The sequence below is a fragment of the Saccostrea cucullata genome, unplaced genomic scaffold, assembly GCF_032062105.1.
Source record: "Saccostrea cucullata isolate Sc308-1 unplaced genomic scaffold, CSIRO_AGI_Scuc_v1 ctg12772, whole genome shotgun sequence".
NCBI lineage: Eukaryota > Metazoa > Mollusca > Bivalvia > Ostreida > Ostreidae > Saccostrea > Saccostrea cuccullata.
The window spans coordinates 1-19,154 of record NW_026922294.1 but is presented as its reverse complement, the minus strand read 5'-3'; the positions used below and the strand labels follow the sequence as shown (position 1 = coordinate 19,154).

The following is a 19,154-nucleotide window of genomic DNA, read 5'->3' as shown; positions in this document are numbered from 1 at the left end:
CAAATTTTGGCCTCTACTCGGCACTCAGGGCCATTAAGCAGGGAGGGATCTTTTTCTTGGAAACACCTATTGCGACACGGGACCTCTGTTTATACGGTCTCATCCGAAGGACTGAACTCCACGTCCAACAGTGAGATTCGAACCCGCGACGTAAGGATTGACTCCTTAATTTGCGGCTCTAGAACAGACGCTCAAACCAATGCACCACGCCGGCCTTTTAAAAGACATGAAGCACAAATAAAAACAGAAAGTTCATTTTAATGTTGTTTGAAATAAAATTTAGAGTCTTTAGTTTTTATTTTAAAAGAAACTTTAAAAAAAAATTTATAAAAATTGGTTTTATGCAAAAAGTCTTTTTCTCTTGGGCATCAGTTTGAACATCATTTATATACTAATTACCTTTAAATGATCTTGATTCGTCACATATATCAAATATTTCCTCATGCACCTTCAGTCCCTCGGTGGATTTTATTTCCTTAATATCTTCTTCACTACAACCAAGCAGACGTTTGAGTAGCGTGGTTTTGCCCGCCCCAGCACATCCTACAATCATCCCCCGGGCGTGGTGGACTGTCTGTGTTCCTCTCTTAGCGTACTCCACATACCGCTCTCTGGCCTCCTGGTCCCACTCTAGTATTTCTGCAGGAATCTCAACTATCAATAAATAAAAAAATCAGTGTTTAAATCATTTAAAATTACTTTAGAAATGAATGATGGAAAGGAAAAATGAACATATTTTGACGGCTGTACATTTAGATATTCAGGAAGAATCTAAAGTTTATCTATATATCTATAATGGCATTGAAAGATAAAATCAATGGAATACATAAACGGAATTTTATCTACTGTCATGGCAATGTTTAAGATTTGAATATGCATGCTCATATGCATGTTAGTGTTCAAACGAAAATCAAACAACTGAATCTGAAAAAAAGATATTTAAATCAACAACATTACTGTTTGTGAATTTTAACGTTCTTCACATAAGTATTAAAATTATTGATCATAGTGTATCGACTTAGTTTATACTTCAGTAAAAAAAAAATGGAGATTCAATAACCTTACAGATCATTAAATAAAATGATCAAAGACAAAATGAATGACAAATAGAAGACATGAATGTAATAATTTTAAGAATATTTTATCAATATGATAAAAATCCTTAAGGTAAAAGGTTGACACAAACAAACTTAATATCATACATGTAAGTTTTTATAAATTAAAGTGCTTGTCCTCGTAAGATAATATTGCTGTAAGTATTCTCAAATGCATTAGTCATGTATAAATTGATCTTAACGTGCATGTACATTAATTAAAATAGTGAATATGTACATAGGTAGGAGACATATATTTAAATACCTTGGTTATAGTATTATTACGTGATATGAGAAAAGACAATATGTGCAGCTATATCAAGATACTCACAGCGTTGAATGATCTTATCACGAATCCCCGTGTCTGCTATAGAGCAGTATTTGATGATGTCTAGTTGTAGTCTCTCAATGACGGGATCTAACATCTCCGGTTCTTCCGGTACATACAGACATCTCTCTCCCTCGCTTCTTTCATAATTCCAGGACCGGCAGTATTCTGTTATCACGTTACCCGATGCTGTGTTTAAGAAGAACTCCAGATCAATGTCCTCTATCAAGCACTCTGTAACAAAGGCGTACATGACGTCATGTCGGATGTTGTCTGATTTAAATGTAATTGTATTGTCTTTTATCTGCAAGATTCCTTCTGGGAAAGCTGCTGTACTTATTTGACTTGACATTTCTTCCTCCTTAAAGTATCTATCCTTGAGCTTGTTAAACATGTTCTTGCTGGAATCTTTCCTTGTATTCAAGGTGTACCAATCAACCAACAGTAAACAGTACAACAGACTTCTCACTTCCGGTGTGTATTCGTGATATTTACCTGTAATTATTAAGAAAATGTATATTATGCATATTTCCTTGTTTTTCCTCTTAAAAGATTCCGCAATGCAACATTATACCCTTAATTTTGATTTCCTGTAATCATTTATAAAGTATCATTTAACTTCTAATCTTCTGATTATATGATATCAATTTCAGTGACGTAGCAAAATATGTAAAATGGGCAGCCAGAGAAAAAAAGGCGTACCTTAAAACCTTAAAAACTTGACAAGTAAAAACAGGAAACGTGTCGATACTTGAAAATCCTATTTCGTGAAGGGGTGGGGGTGTTTGAGTTTCCTCTTCTTTCGAAGCTAGCTTTTTTTTTACTACATGAACTTTTTCCGTTACTACCCTATAATGCAAAAGAGGAGTAAGGGGGAGGGCTCAAACATACTTTCAAGAATGATTTAGTATAGTAAAAAGTTCTGTCTTAAAAATAAAATCGGGGCGAATGGAGAGTCAACGCTTTTGAACATCGGTTCATTGTAAAACACCCTTTATCCTCCTTTGACTGATTGATTGATTATATATTGTTTAACGTCCCTTTTGAGAGTTTTTCACTCATATGGAGACGTCACCGTATACTCGGCACTTAGGGCCATTGAGCAGTGAGAGTTCTATATCGTGCCAGCGCTTACCGTGACACGGGACCTACATTTCTAAGGTCATATCCGAATGACCCGTGACTTTCACTTCTATTGCCTCGGCGCTTGGCGAAGAAACAGTCACTACCTTTGTTTACGTCTTCATGGTCTTAGGTATGACGCGGCGCCGCGAACGAAAATTGAACCCGGGCCTCCAGATTATAGGCGCTTGGTTACAGGATGATGTATTTTGTGTATTATGTGTTTTTTTATGTATGCCTGAATACCCTCATTAAAATAAAACAAAATTCGCCGAAATTAACACGTTTCAAAAAATGTCATATTTACTGTATATAAAAAGAGTAAAGGAGCGTCACTCGCCATCTTGAAAATCAGGGGGTAACTCGGTTCACACTAAATTTTCATCTATATCTACATTTTTCCTACCGGTGTCGGGTGAGATTTAGCTTCGAAAATGATTGTTTTTATTTTAATGAGGGTATTCAGGCACACATAGAAAAACACATAATACACAAAATACACCATCCTGTAACCAATCGCCTATGCCCCAGATCCTCCTTTGATTGATAAAAAATTTGAAATATATTATAAGAATTTTTTTTTAATTTATTTTTTTAATTCCCATAGGAATTTTCATATACTCGTCAATTTAAAACAAAAACAATAAATCTTTTAAACGCACGTTGTTATTGAGTTAAATGCTGACTGACGTTTTTCATACTAATTGTTAGTCTATTTCTTATACACAGAATTGAAGATGGATTTTTAACGTTATTTCCCGATCATGACAAGGACACACGGCCAGTGAGACTGGTGGGCAAGGGATGGCCACTCCTCCTTAGCACCTGATCTAGCCTTTTATGTTTTTGATGTCCGAGTTTGCAATGCTCCTATTTTGTTTACTTTGAATACTGTTCGTTATCTCCATATACTTCATACTCTATGGGAAACTAGAGGTTCTGTGAGCAATTGGCTCACTAAATGATACCCCCCGCCTCCCATATGTGTATAAATGGCAGTATCCATGTTTTGCAATGGGAAACCCAAAATATGTGTCGGATCAAAAAGTAAAATAGGAGGTGCACAATGGCAATATGTAATAAAGATTCTGTGAAAGTTTCATCAAATTTCATCCAGTGGTATTAGAGGAGTTGCGGATAAGAGATGGGTACCCCAAAGCGTAACAGACGGACGGACGGAATTAACGATTACTATATACCCTCCCGCTTTTCAAGCGGGGGGTATAATAAATCTCGGTCTTTGCTTTTTAGATAAAGTCCAACATACGTGTATGATATTATTCTCTGCATGCATTCAGAGTTAATCAGTTACAAGTAATAAGAATTAGGATTAGATCAGATGGATTTTAAGACCTTCATCAGAATTCTTCCTTGTGTAAAAAAAAATATCGAGATTTAATCTTTATTACTGCTAGAGTGCCACCCATTGAAAAAACTGTATATTGATTGAGCTCAGAATATTGTGCTCGTTTCTTGATTAATTCTTCCAAATTCTTACTTCAATTGCAAAACTAGAAGTACTGTGAGCGATGAGCTCACTAAATGATAAACCCCGCCTTCATATAGTTATAATGGCAAAGTCCATGTTTGCTGCGGCCAGAAAAACCCAAAATATGTGTTGGATCAAAAAGTAAAATAGGAGGTGCACAATGGCAATATGTAATAAAGATTTTGTGAAAATTTCATTCAATGGTATGAGAGGAGTTGCGGATAAGAGATGGGTACCCCAAAACGTAACAGACGGACAGATTACTAGTATATACCCTCCCGCGTTTGAAGCAGGGATATAAAAAGGGAATATTTCAAACAATTCCTCTCTCTTTTATCAATTACTCTCGTACTTGACATCTGAACGAAGCATATTGGGCCGATTTATCTTTGAAAACAAAATGACAGTATAAATAAGCGAAATGTTCGATGATAACAACATCAGGCTCAGGAGACTATTAACAACAATTATGAGGAATGTTGATTGTGGAAACAGCGAAAAAATATATAAGGAACATACGGTTCCTAATATTTTGAGATTACAGTTTTGAAAACATATAGAAGTAAATCGAGGATCAAGCGCACTTTTTGCGCAATAATATTACAGTTTTTTCAATGGGTGGCACTGTAGTTCTCCGGTCTTTCAATATATTTTATTCCGGGGAGCTACAGGTCTGCAGCTATATCGCTCGGAAATTGAATTTTACCGCACGCATACAAAGAATTATAAATTTACGCTCTTGACCTTTGAGCTTCGGACCCGAAATCACTAGATTTCTTTCTGAGGCAATAGGGGGTCGCTGTATAATTTTTTTTTGCAACCGCTCTAATACTTATTAAGATAACGTGCAATGCAGAAACGAAAGTATTACAGAGAGAAAAATGCACTCGGACGGACAGACAGACAGGCAAACCAAATTTACATTGTAATATCCCTTGCATTCTTGAACCTAGCACTCTAGCTCTCCGGTCTTTCAATATATTTTTTTCGAAGAGCTACAGATCTGCAGCTACGAGCGATAGCTCTACAAGCTTTTATGCTTTTGCAATGAAATTATTTACTACTTCTCACCATGGCCCTGCCTGCCATTCTTTATCATCCTTTCGACAAATTCACATCCATGCAAGCAAGATACATGTACATGTATTTGATTAAGATCAATATCTACTCTACATTGTATATTAAAATTCTTCCTTGGTTAAGGTTTTCTTTAATTCTGGGTAAGATATAGCAAATACGTAGATAACTATTGCAAGGAACAATGAATAGAATATACATGTACATATAGAATATACATATAGAATATACAATGTAGCTGGCGTATAGACGGGATAAACCTAAAAATTCAAACAAAGTGTTGATGTTCCACTAGTAAAGTTTTTAACGAAAAATTTATTCACAAGAAAAACCGACAAACAAACCACATGTATAAATCGAACAAAGGAACTGGTGCATATGAAATGTATATTTCAGGGAATCTTTGTATCTCAATGACTACTTACTTGTTTTCCTGTAAGCTTTGTTGTCGATGATGTAAATGTCCCAGTGTGGATGTAGACCTATACAAGATCTCACGATGTCAGGTCTCGCCCAGTAATTGTACCTCCAGAGCCACGTCACGTGATCTATACTGTCATGTGATCTTCCTCTGTAATGTACAGCCGCCCCTCCTTTTCTTAGATCCGATAGAAATTCTTTCCTTTTATCTTCACTCTCCTTTAGGATTTGGTTCGAAACATTCACTGTGGAATAAGACAAATATTTTTACAGTGTTACCCATACGAAAATGTGTAGTTGACCGTCAACTAGCCGTCAACTAACCGTCAACTAGTCGTCAACTGATAATGCGAAAACAGTTGACCACTCGGAGTTGAATGCTTTTCTGAAAAGCGATCAACTGATTTGCATAAAACAGCCAGTTGACCATTAATTGAATGCTTATACTTTGAAATTTCATGTAGAACCAGAGTTGACCACTAGTTGAACACTCCGAGTTGTTAGAAAATGTCTCCCACGCTACATTTATGTTGCGTTCAAATACATTTTCATAGATCGGGTTTGTTATACCATAATTACAACAACCAAGATTTGAATCAGTACATGTGTGTTTTCTGTAGAATATGGGAATTTTGTATTGTCTTCGTGATGATTCCGCGTGTGAAATATCTCATGTATTATTGTAAGTATATAAAATTTTAAGATTTGTTTTACTAAGCTTGTTATTTTTAAACAGATAATAGGAATACAAAAAACTCTAGCCAGTATAGGTCCCTAACCTCCCTATTTTTGTGTACTTTTTTAAATATTGAAAGAATTCTGAAAACTTGTCATGCATCAAGTTTTTTGTTGTGTTTCTTCTTGTGTTGGTAAAAAATATACCGTTGTTTTAGACTAATTCTATATATACATGTAACCTTTTCTGCCCAGAAATGAAGAAGGCATGTAACAACTTATGAGAGAGTGCCAGCTCAATTCATTTATAATGTATTTAGATTTACAAGTACATTACTGTCAAATTAGAAACTCCATTGGTTTGACTTTTCATATTTTCAAGAACACTGCTTGTCTTAGATTTCAAATCTCCCTCCATTTTTTTCAAATATTTAATGAAAGCAACCTAAGTGCACTGCCTAATGGAGTATTCAACTAGCGGTCAACTGCAAAGGAAATAGAGGAGTAATCAACTAGCGGTCAACTGTAAAGGAAATAGTGGAGTATTCAACTAGCGGTCAACTGCAATGGAAATAGAGGAGTAATCAACTAGCGGTCAACTGCAAAGAAAATAGTGGAGTATTCAACTAGCGGTCAACTGTAAAGGAAATAGTGGAGTATTCAACTAACGGTCAACTGCAAAGAATATATAGGAGCATTCAATAGTGGTCCACTCTATGCAAATGAGTTGACCGCTCCCTCATTTGCATGGCAAAATTTCAACTAATGGTCAATTGACGGTCAGTTGACCGTCAACTAGTAGTCAACTGAATACTCCGATTGAATTCTAATAGTATAATTTTTCATATGGGTATATTTGTTATTTCAAATAGATTAAAATTAAAAAGGAATGCCCTGCATGTGTAACATATATCACCGTCTGTGCTTTATTCCCCATTTACATATTTCCAGCGTGTGAAGATTTTTAAGAGTCTGATCAATTACTGTTCATTACCATCACTTTTTTTCATTTCATTATTAACTAGTGCTAATTGTAACGGGGACCGTTACAGATGTTCCCCAAACGCTCCCCATGTCTCTTATCGTGCCTTATTCCTCTTAGACTTTTTATAATATGCTAAGTATCACAGAATATTTCATTTAAGAATATAGAAGTTGCAATGATATCAACTAAATATTGTTTAACTTTTTGCATGCGCGCACACGTACATGTACATGCATATGCAAGATGATTATGGCATGTTGATTAAGCGATTAACATATCTTTCTATCCCGCGAATCAAAGAAAAAAAAAACATATATAAATTTACCATTTTTCAAGCATATGTCATTTTTTTTAATATATCAATACACATTTTATTTTCTACTTATTTTAACCTCGGGTTCAAAGTTGGTTTTATTCCAACGACAAGGCAGGGTAAAAGTCGACTAAGGGTATAACGTCAATACTTAACCAATTAAAATGAACTTATTCAATAGTAGTTCTGTGACAATCACTTGTGTATCAGGTTAGCTTTGCGGCCTGTAACAATGATTTCCCATAGTTCTTTGTCGTTGCAAAAGTCACGTGATTAAAAATTGGCTGGGATATTCCCGGGTGAGCTGCCGTGTGAGTTGCACGTACATTAGAGGGCAGTCGAGTTTACTGCAGGGGCAGTATATTTTGCAGTATGCAACGCACACAATCTAACTATTAACAAAGGCACGGAAGAGCAGACCGTGGTATGTATATTTTGTGTTTTTTGAATTTATTCTTAGAGTGTATTTTGTAAGTATTCTTGTTTATCGAGTAACCTAAATATAACCTTGGCTTACATTCACTTGTCTAAGTTACCTGTGTGGTCAGTCAAGTGTATCGGTAGCGAGAGTTTCAATACCCAGTTCTTTTACTGTCGATAGAATATTGTATGACTTTATTTGTATCACTTTTGAGTGTTTCTTTAGGTGTATTTTTGTGCTCGATATTTTTCTTTGGCGAATTCTTTAAATGTATTGGGCGGAAGTGACAGCCGGAAGTGGTCGCCATATTGTTTTGAAATTACAATACAATGTATGCTTTTAATCATAACTTGTTGAACTATTCAGACAGACATATTTCATTTATACTTTATCTAAATATTACATCATTAAGAGTTGCCATTATAATATGTTGCCATATTAGACATTTATGAGTCCTGTAAATTGTAGCGTTTTGATGTTGGTCACGGAAGAGCAGACCGTGCGTAATGATGTTGGTGAAGTGGACGTAGCTGAGTGAGCTTACGATCTAAGAGTACGTTATGATGATGGTGAAGTGGACGTAGCTGAGTGAGCTTACGATCCAGATGGGACAGTCAAGCTTTTTTCTAATGGTTATCATCGCCTTTCTACAAGTTCCGGGACTACAGCCCCAGAAGCGATCGGAGGATTGATTAACCTGAGCATATTGTTGAAGTGAACATTACAGGGCAACAAAATAAATCATAATCATTTCTGAGATAATTTTATAAAGAAACATTTAGTCTGTCAGTCTGTCTGTCAAGTTATAAGGTTTATTGATTTTTTTTCTTACAAGTATATGTGAAAGTGTGCAAGTGCGTGTGAGTGTTAGTGTGATAATGTAAATATATTTTTCTTCCATTTTGTAAATAAATTTCGTTAATTGGAACTATCTTGATTGTTATTGGAGAAAGCCTGGCTCAACCGCGTTACAAGTTCCATACATGGAAAAGGAATTTTCCTTTCTGTTCAGAATTTTTTTTGAATATTTCCTCTCAGGCCATTTTGACAACTCTGATACCTGTGCCTGGTAAATTTCATATACTTTGTAAATAAATATATAAAGGTTTTTTGACTGGAACTATTCATTTTTTCCAATGCATAGGGGGCTACTCTCTGGGTTTTACAAGAGATGTTTAAAAAGACATTCGTGTCAGCTAATGTGACCAATATTGTTTAACACCTTCTTATTAATATTTTTTTCATGAATGCAAATATCTGATTATTTTACGAAGGAGCGTACATGTATTTTGATTTTTAATATACCGAAAATCGCTATTTCTGGGAATTGCGTAATTCTAAAAAAAATTCAAATAAATTTCAAAGGTAAATTAAACAAAGGATGCTTGGTATTAAAATATTATTTCAAATCAGTAGAATTGAATGCTATTAACGACATCTGAATAAATGGGCTATAAAAGGCTTATATGCCAACTTTGGTCATCTGCACTTTAATTTTAAACACAACAGGATTTGTAATTTTTTCTGTATAAATTAATAATTTCTATATACTTTGGAAACTCACTTGAAATATTTTAATACACTTTCCTCGAGCTCTTTTCTGCAGTTTTCCTGAAATTTTATGTGGGTCCGAGGTGATATTTGAGTTTAACAGTGATTCTCTACGTTGCCATTAATTTGATTTGTTTGTGTGTGTGTGTGGGGGGGGGGGGTATTTTTATTCTTAACCTATTTAACGTTGGAGTTGAATCTTGTATCTTATTCCAAGAACTCAAGATTAATTGTGACATTTGGATGAAAGGTCAAGGTCATTAAAAACCACCACCTCCTTAACTTCTAACCTGTCAACCGAAATAAACTCTGAAAGGTGTTTCTAGATACATGTACGTGTACTTCATGTTTCTTTTTACCTTTGGGTCAAGGACAAAGTTTAAGGTCGATTTCAAGTTCATAGGTCAAGTTGATTTTGGTAAAAAGCTAATATCAACATTTTATTCAGGTTTCCAGTGACCTTGACCTAAGTTTCAAGGTCAAGGGTAAAAAGATCTGCATGCTTCAGTATGTTACATGTCTTGACATTTAGAAGTTCTTAATTCTGCATGAACATCAAACACTCAAGTATACTGCCTTTTAATACATTGTTAGCGGTTGCATGTGCATGCACGCCCATGCATTTACTTTTAATAGTAGTATAATGTAGGTAATCATTATATCTATTCATATTTTAAATTTCACCCTGTATTATTGAGAACCAAGAAAGTTGTAGGCATTTGAAGTTTTAGCCAATCAGATTGCAGCACACGTGCATGTGCGTGCGTTTATGATTATTTTTATATATCATGCTGTAGATCTTCATTATGTAAGGTTATGTTCAAAATTTCAAAGAATTTTGTCAGAAAACAAAATAGATATTTAAACTTTTAGTTTCAGCCAATCGCAGCGAAGAGCACCTGCATGCGCGTGAGATCTTGCTATTTTGACCATGTCATCATGTCTATACTTCCATTATATCCTTATATTATGAGTTTCAAAGCATTTCATCCTATATTTAAAAAGTTATGGCTAAATCTGTTATATTGGTCATTTCTTGCGTCACACGTGCGCGCACATGCACGCACGTGCGCGCAAAATGACCTTCGTTCGGCACATCTATGTATATAGCGGAAGTTTAACATGTACAACTTTCTATACGATGTAGCTGCTAAGCATCAGTCACTATTTACAAGCCTCAAGAAGTAAACATCTGAGAACTTATTCTTTAAATAAATATATTTCTATTACACTTTCCTTTTCTAATTTATAAAGATTACATAAAAATGTTCAGAATTCAATCAAATATGAAGCTTTTCTGAAATCTGTGAATAATTCCATGTTTTTCTTTCATATCGTTTTGATAACATTTTGCATTAATAAGAACTGTTTGTCAAAAAAATGGAGTAAGTAGCTGAAAACGTTTAAAGAAACTTAAATACACAAGTACCTGTGAAGCCATTTTCTATATATTATAAAATGCTGAATTAATATAAACCCACTGACAATAGTTTAATGCTTAATTTAATCACTCACATATCTGGGGTATCTTATTATAAATACTCGTGTCCTCCATGGTGACGTGAGTCAGTATGTTCATCTGTAGACGGAGTATCAGTAAGTCATTACAGCCACGACTACGGACACACTTCTCTCTAGGTTTTCTGTTGTATTCCTCTGATCTCAGGTACACACTAGCTGTGTCATAACTACTGTAATAGAATGGTATATAATATTTTATTGATGTTATCCTATACATTGTCTCGTCCTTTGTGTCCTCCGTTATTTTGTCCTGATCATCCCAGAGGTAATCACATGACTTCAGTCTGTCCAGAGTCTGTTGTACTTCCTCACGTGTTAAAGTGTTACGGTACACTAACTGTCGCATCTCATTAAGTAAGTCCATCCACTCTGTGTCAGAGAAGTCAGGAGGACCGGAGTCAGAACACAGAAAACAGAATAACACGGACACCTCGTCATCAGTCAGTGTGGAGAACTTATCTGAAAAAATAAAAACAGGAAAAAACAATTTCTTTAAATTTACTAAAATCGGTTTCATAATGATTTGTTTTTATCTTAAAGTGTACTAGATACATTCATTTAAACGATAATTACTTATCAGCAATGAACATTAATTGCAATGATTTTTATCAATTAGATTCTCCAGAAAAAGTGTATTATTTGATTTTTTTTTTTTTATTCTGCACAACATTAGTTATATTATGAGCAGTAAATGCATTTCCATTAGGGAATTAACAATTCTCCAACGAGTTTATTATCAAAATATATCTTAAGGCCTTCATCATTCAAACCAATTAAGAAAACGTGATTAAGATATTTATTATTATTTAGATATTCAAAGGAAAGTGCCGTGGTCCTTGGAACTGGACGCTACAATGATATGTTGTCCATATACGGAATTATGTAGATAGTAGACACATAACCAATATCTGTATATGCCTGTGCCCACACAGCTTATTTGAAAAACGACTAATTTTTAAGCTTATCTAGAAACGTTCGTTAGCTTATAATGCCACCACCTGACATGTATAGTAAAACTAACCAACTCCCTTCTGCTGACTCACTGATTGCATAAAAATTTAACCAATACATTAAATAAATAAATTGTTCAATTCAGAGAGCAAAATCAGTTATCAGATGATGACTACATGCGACAATTAAAAGTTTGAAAAAAAAATCTTATCAAGTTTTTTTTATATATTTTTTTATTAATTAGATTTGAATTTTATAAACTGAAACCCAGCTTTTATCCGTGAGTACTTTATTTCGTGATTTATCGGGGGAAACTAGATACATTTTCGCGGAAAATTTTCGAAGACGAGTAAAAGTAGGTATACGATATACGAGTACCTGTACACTGTGCAAAATAAGTTTGCCATGCTACACAGACAATTTTTTTACTTTATTGAACTTGTATTTGCACTTTATCAAAGTAAAAAAAAGACAAGACCTGAGCATTCAAAACTTCTCAGATAGGTTTATTTTTGCAAAATTGCGTCAAACATGAAGGTCTACGTCAAAGGGTCAGAGGTATTAGCATGTTGTAGAAATGTCTTCTCAAAGGCAATATACATGTATAGTATGAAATCATTATCTGTTTTCAATCGAACATTATGCACAATTTAAAGTAATGTTTGAATTTTTAAAAGGAGATCAAACTCCAAGGTCGTTTTCACAGGTGTTAAAATCAAAATTTAGAAATTTAGAAAGGTCTTGTGCCAGGCTATGCATATTATAAGCAAAATGAAATCCTATCTCTTCTCATTAGTTTTCCTGACATACGAACAGACTGACATATTTGCAGATGGACGGACAGACAAGAAAAATTTACTAATCCCCCCTCGCTTTCGTGAAATTTAAGCGGACAATAAGCTTCAAGAAAACGGAATAATACTAAAAAATGATTTATTTTTTGTGGGGAGCAATGTGGATTTCGTGGTTCGCTCTTACCCATGCAAAAATTTACACTGTCACGTATATTTTTGTTGATATATTCATTGAATATAGGATATTATCAATGAAATCAGGTGACAAAGGATAGTTTCGGATTAAGTACCGCCAAAAAAAAAAAGAAAACAAATAGAGAAACCTAAAGTTTGATTGTATGTTATAAGTAATTTTATAGCTGAATATTTTATGGGTGCATTAAGAGGTAATTAGTGGCCTTGTATATTTTATTCAAATATGACATTTTAGTAGTGTCACTTCACCATTACTTTGTGTGGTAGCTAAGGTCAATAGCAAGGGCCTGGAAGCAGTTGCGGCTCTGGCGAAATAGTGATAATAGGCTTGATTAACATGCAATTTTGAGACTGTCCCTGTGCCATCATTAAGGCTAATTATGTTAGTTGTACATCTTTTATTCTTTAAAGCTTCAAATTCCTCAAGAGATTAGATCATACAAAGGGGTAATCAAAAAGTTCGTTGATTGAGGCTATAAAACTAGTACTAGGTTTTCTGAGCTTACAAAATTTATATGGAACATAAAACAACAAAAAATAAAGAAATGTTGGAAATTTCAGCATGAAACGTTCATTTTTTTCCAAAATTATTAGAAAATAACAACAACATCATATGATCAACCGGCGCCGTCGCCGTTAGTTTCATGACGTCCAACAACGTCATAATTTTTCAATGTCCGCTTCTTTTAACTCGTATACACTTACTTTTATGAAATTCCCTAGAGCTGAGTAAGGAATTCAACCCGTCTTGTTTTTATGACATAACAATGTCATGAACAGCAGCTTTCAAAACTTAAAGGAATGTTCGAAAATCAAACCCCTCCCCCTTTTTAACGTCATTTTCAAGGCAATATTTGTTTGGATATTCCATGTAAGATTTACAATAAAATTTCATAGAACTTCCAGAACGAGGTAAAAATAAAAAAAAAAAATTATGGAACAATAGTGTCCCAAAATATACCTGAGTTAACGAGATTTTTGGATGTCAAATGTTCATATCAAAATAGATTATCTTAGTTACACTGAGGCCTAAAAAAACATCGTTTTCGAGGTTGCACCCCCTGGGCATACCATTGCTTAAAGAAACTTTACCAGTTTTTTTTAATTGATTTGTGGTTTATTCTAGAGATAGAAAAGGTGATGTCAACTGAATATTCTAAAATTCATTGATGTACCTAGATCGGTATTAATCCTTTGGCACTAGTCCACGAACTTTTTGATAGCCCCTCGTACATGACGATTGTACTAATATTACATGTATAGAGGAAATGACATTTTCCAATGTACATTTTTAAAGCAGCTTACAACTAAGTAAACCGTCAATCAAACGTTTTGGGTGTCAAACTATCCTCTGCCACCTAACGCACTGGTTGCATTTACCTGATAAAGATGTCTTCCAACGTGAATAATACCCTGGTCCAAAGGGATTATCTGAAATCAAATAATAACAAATGTTAAACAAACTACTAATAATCTGATAAAAAAAATAAGGCTGAGTTTAGCTTATGGTCTAGGTGTCATTAAATATTCCTATTGGTGGAAAGAATTTTTTTTATTAATTTTAGATTATTAAAAAGCATTCCCATGTGGTAAAGATTGAAATTTGCTTAAATCATAACTCCAAGAGTTATAGCGGGGCCAAAAGAAATGTTTTACATGAGAAAAGAAGGGGGGGGAACTTCTCAAGAACAGAAAAGCTATGTTAAATCATGTTAACATGTATACAGGTAACTCCTGATGGCTCGAACTTCGATCTCTCGAAGTTCTTGAAAGCTCGAAGTGAGTCTCCGGTCCCGAATTTTTTCCCTATATAACTAAGCAAATTTACTCTTGATTTCTCGAACTCTTGATCTCTCGAAACCCTTGATCTCTCAAAGTAAAATTGCAGTCCCGCTGTTCATATTCTATTGAAATTCACCCTTGATACCTCGAAGTGGCTATGTGTATACAAAGTTACATAATTAGCAACTTTACCTGGACATTTAATGACCCCAGGCAGAAGACGAGGGTCTCGTGAAACCGGATGTTTATTCGGGTGACACTTATTCTGCAAGGTGATAATTGATTTATAATTAATTTTATTGTACCTATATGCTGTCAAAATAATTATCATCGTCTTTATTACGATAATTCAGAAACGTAGTGTCGCCGAGAAATTGCACGGTAAATGCAGATTAAGAGACGAAACAATTAATGAATTAAATTTTTATTTCGAATCAGTTTCAAAGTTTAACGACATGTGAAAATTCAGAAACAGCCTTGCTGTCAATATGACGACTTTTTTTGGACAAATACATACAGAATTTCGTTCAATGAACATATCTGGAAAAGTCACAATGCTATGTACCACGCGACCCTGGTCTATGCCGTTTTCATATAACGAATGAGTAGAATAATATCTTTATGATAAAAAACATTTTTAAAACATGAACTGACGATGTCCATTTTTTCCTTTACTCAGTTAAATATTCAATTAAAATACGAAAACATATCGTTGTTTTGTAAAAACCACGTGTAAAAGGTAAGAACTGCATGAAAATCAACACATCCGGTATGACTTATTTTAAAACCTGTCAAACAAACCCGGAAAAATCCGGACTCTTGAAAACTCGAACTCTTGATCTCTCGAAGTTTTTCCTCGGTCCCGCGGACCTCGAGGTTTCAATAGTTACCTGTAGTTAACATTCAAATTTCTTCGAATCCTGGCCTATGGGGATATGGAGAGGCCACGATGGTGGATCAAATTTTTACTATAGGATTTAACGTTCTTTTTGAAAAATTTTATCGATGTGTAAACTCTTGATATTTTACTCACAAACTAAATAGTTTGTGAGTGAAATGTCCAGAGTTTACACATCGATAATTTTTTCAAAAAGAACGTTAAATTCTTGTAATTCCAATCTCAAATTTTTTTTAAAATATTTAATTTTTTCTCTTTGAGGCCTCCATACAATCCGTTATTTCTGGACGGCGTAGAAATACATTTTATCGTAAAAGAATGTAATTGAGATGATTTTCGATAGAATTCAACTTAAATTGTCTACACAATCGATAAATAAACTCATAACAACTAATGGAATGCTGTTTAAGTCAACAAATATCGTAATTACGAGTTAACTTCAGAATAGTTTGTCTTTGACCTTGGCCATTTTGGCATAAACAACAACTCTTATAGTCATAGCGAAACTTGCAGACAGACGACGCTTTCAATTTGCACTTGTTTATTCAAATATTGACGAACAATATAGGAAGTTAATATGAATTTGATTCTTATAGGGCAAGAGTTTGAGGTACGTTTCTTTTCCCTGTCAAAACGATACAGATTGAGCTTATCGTTGAGACAGCGAATTTTAAAATTCACACTCGTGATCGGACAGTGACATAAACATTCTCACGGCGTCTATCAGTTAGGCAGTCTAGTATGTTGTCAGTTTTGTTTAAGCCCTAATTAAATTTAAAGTTTCTTGTATTCATTATTTAGCCAGAACAGACCTTCATTGTTTATACGATAACCTAGTAGTGTCATCAAGAAAGTAGTTCTGATTGAAAGAATTTATCGATGTGTAAAAATTTTCTGGAACGTGTTCTCGTCCAATCAAAACACAGAAAATCAATAGATAAAACTAGTGCTAATTGTAACGGGGACCGTTACAGATGTTCCCCAAACGCTCCCCATGTCCCTTATCGTGCCTTATTCCTCTTAGACCTTTTATAATATGATAAGTATCACAGGATTTCATTTAAGAATATAAAAGTTGCAATGATATCAACTAAATATTGTTTAACGTTTTGCATGCGCGCACACGTACATGTTCATGTATATATATGCAAGATGATTACGGCATGTTGATTAAGCGATGAACATATATATCTTTCTATCCCGCGAATCAAAGAAAAAACATATATAAATTGACCATTTTTCAAGCATATCTCATTTTTTTTATATATCGATACACATTTTATTTTTCTACTTATTTTAACCTCGGGCTCAAAGTTGGTTTTATTCCAACGACAAGGTAGGGTTAAAGTCGACTAAGGGTATAACGTCAATACCTAACCAATTAAAATGAACTTATTCAATAGTAGTTCCGTACATGGAAAAGGGATTTTCCTTTCTGTTCAGAATTTTTTTGAATATTTCCTCTCAGGCCATTTTGACAACTCTGATACCTGTGCCTGGTAAATTTTATATACTTTGTTAATAAATATATAAATGTTTTTTGACCGGAACTATTCATTTTTTCCAATGCATAGGGGGCTACTCTCTGGGTTTTACAAGAGATGTTTAAAAAGACATTCGTGTCAGCTAATGTGACCAATATTGTTTAACACCTTCTTATTAATATTTTTTTCATGAATGCAAATATCTGATTATTTTACGAAGGAGCGTACATGTATATTGATTTTTAATATACCGAAAATCGGTGTTTCTGGGGATTGCGTAATTCTAAAAAAAAATCAAATAAATTTCAAAGGTAAATTAAACAAAAGATGCTTGGTATTAAAATATTATTTCAAATCAGTAGAATTGAATGCTATTAACGACATCTGAATAAATAAGCTATAAAAGGCTTATATGCCAACTTTGGTCATCTGCACTTTAATTTTAAACACGACAGGATTTATAATTTTTTCTGTATAAATTAATAATTTCTATATACTTTGGAAACTCACTTGAAATATTTTAATACACTTTCCTCGAGCTCTTTTCTGCAGTTTTCCTGAAATTTTATGTGGGTCCATATTTGAGTTCATAACAGTGATTTTCTACGTTGCCATAAATTTGATTTGTTTGTGTGTGTGGGGGGGTGGTTATTTTTATTCTTAACCTATTTAACGTTGGAGTTGAATCTTGTATCTTATTCCAAGAACTCAAGATTGATTGTGACATTTGGATGAAAGGTCAAGGTCATTAAAAACCACCACCTCCTTAACTTCTAACCTGTCAACCGAAATAAACTCTGAAAGGTGTTTCTAGATACATGTACGTGTTCTTCATGTTTCATTTTACCTTTGGGTCAAGGACAAAGTTTAAGGTCGATTTCAAGTTCATAGATCAAGGTGATTTTGGTAAAAAGCTAATATCAACATTTTATTCAGGTTTCCAGTGACCTTGACCTAAGTTTCAAGGTAAAGGGTAAAAAGATCTGCATGCTTCAGTATGTTACATGTCTTGACATTTAGAAGTTCTTAATTCTGCATGAACATCAAACACTCAAGTATACTGCCTTTTAATACATTGTGTGCGGTCGCATGTGCATGCACGCCCATGCATTTACTTTTAATAGTAGTATAATGTAGGTAAGCATTATATCTATTCATATTTTCAATTTCACCCTGTATTATTGAGAACCAAGAAAGTTGTAGGCATTTGAAGTTTTAGCCAATCAGATTGCAGCACACGTGCATGTGCGTGCGTTTATGATTTTTTATATATATCATGCTGTAGATCTTCATAATGTAAGGTTATGTTCAAAATTTCAAAGGATTTTGTCAGAAAACAAAATAGATATTTAAACTTTTAGTTTCAGCCAATCGCAGCGAAGGGCACCTGCATGCGCGTGAGATCTTGCTATTTTGACCATGTCATCATGTCTATACAACTATTATATCCTTATATTATGAGTTTCAAAGCATTTCATCCTATATTTAAAAAGTTACGGCTATATCTGTTATATTGGTCATTTCACACGTCACACGTGCGCGCACATGCACGCACGTGCGCGCAAAATGACCTTCGTTCGGCACATCTTCATAACATACCTAGTGACCCTAAAAAGGTTTCACCTAGATCGGATGAGTAGACACTCGCGGACAAAAAAGTACCGGAGAACAAAGAAAAAATTCAGAAAAAGTAAAAACAATATGTTCCCAAACTTCGTTTGGGGAACATAATAAGGATTGGAATTATAAAGTAATAAATGGGAATTGGACAATATAGGGTAAGACCATTATTGGGGTTTCTTGTAGAATGATCCAACAGTTGATCCATAAAAACATTTTGTCACCTCTTCCACAGAATGAGCATTGGTTTGAAGGTATAGAATATACAGAGGTTATGGTGAGGTCCGGAAATAGGTCTATTTTCGACATTTCTCATTCTTATACAAATTTTCATCAATTTTACAGCACATTTTCTTTCGAAAACTATAGAGCACACGCTTGCCTTTCTACCAAATTCATATTTTTTATACAATAATATCAGAAGAAAATCTACC

General features: G+C 34.2%; 2 protein-coding genes across 2 annotated transcripts; both read right to left on the bottom strand.

Moving 5' to 3' along the window:
- Positions 1-399: 399 nt before the first annotated feature.
- On the bottom strand, positions 400-1,911 carry LOC134261568 (uncharacterized; the record flags this gene model as incomplete). The annotated part of the gene is made up of 2 exons (XM_062743995.1): positions 1,426-1,911; positions 400-654 (listed from the first exon to the last, which is right to left on the bottom strand). Coding segments are annotated over exons 1-2 (646 nt in total), but the record flags the coding sequence as incomplete, so codon positions are not given.
- A 3,530-nt stretch (positions 1,912-5,441) lies between these two features.
- LOC134261567 (uncharacterized) lies at positions 5,442-14,367 on the bottom strand (the record flags this gene model as incomplete). Its single annotated transcript, XM_062743993.1, has 3 exons — positions 5,442-5,775; positions 10,991-11,455; positions 14,317-14,367. Coding segments are annotated over 3 exons (764 nt in total), but the record flags the coding sequence as incomplete, so codon positions are not given.
- Between the last annotated feature and the right edge of the window lie 4,787 nt (positions 14,368-19,154).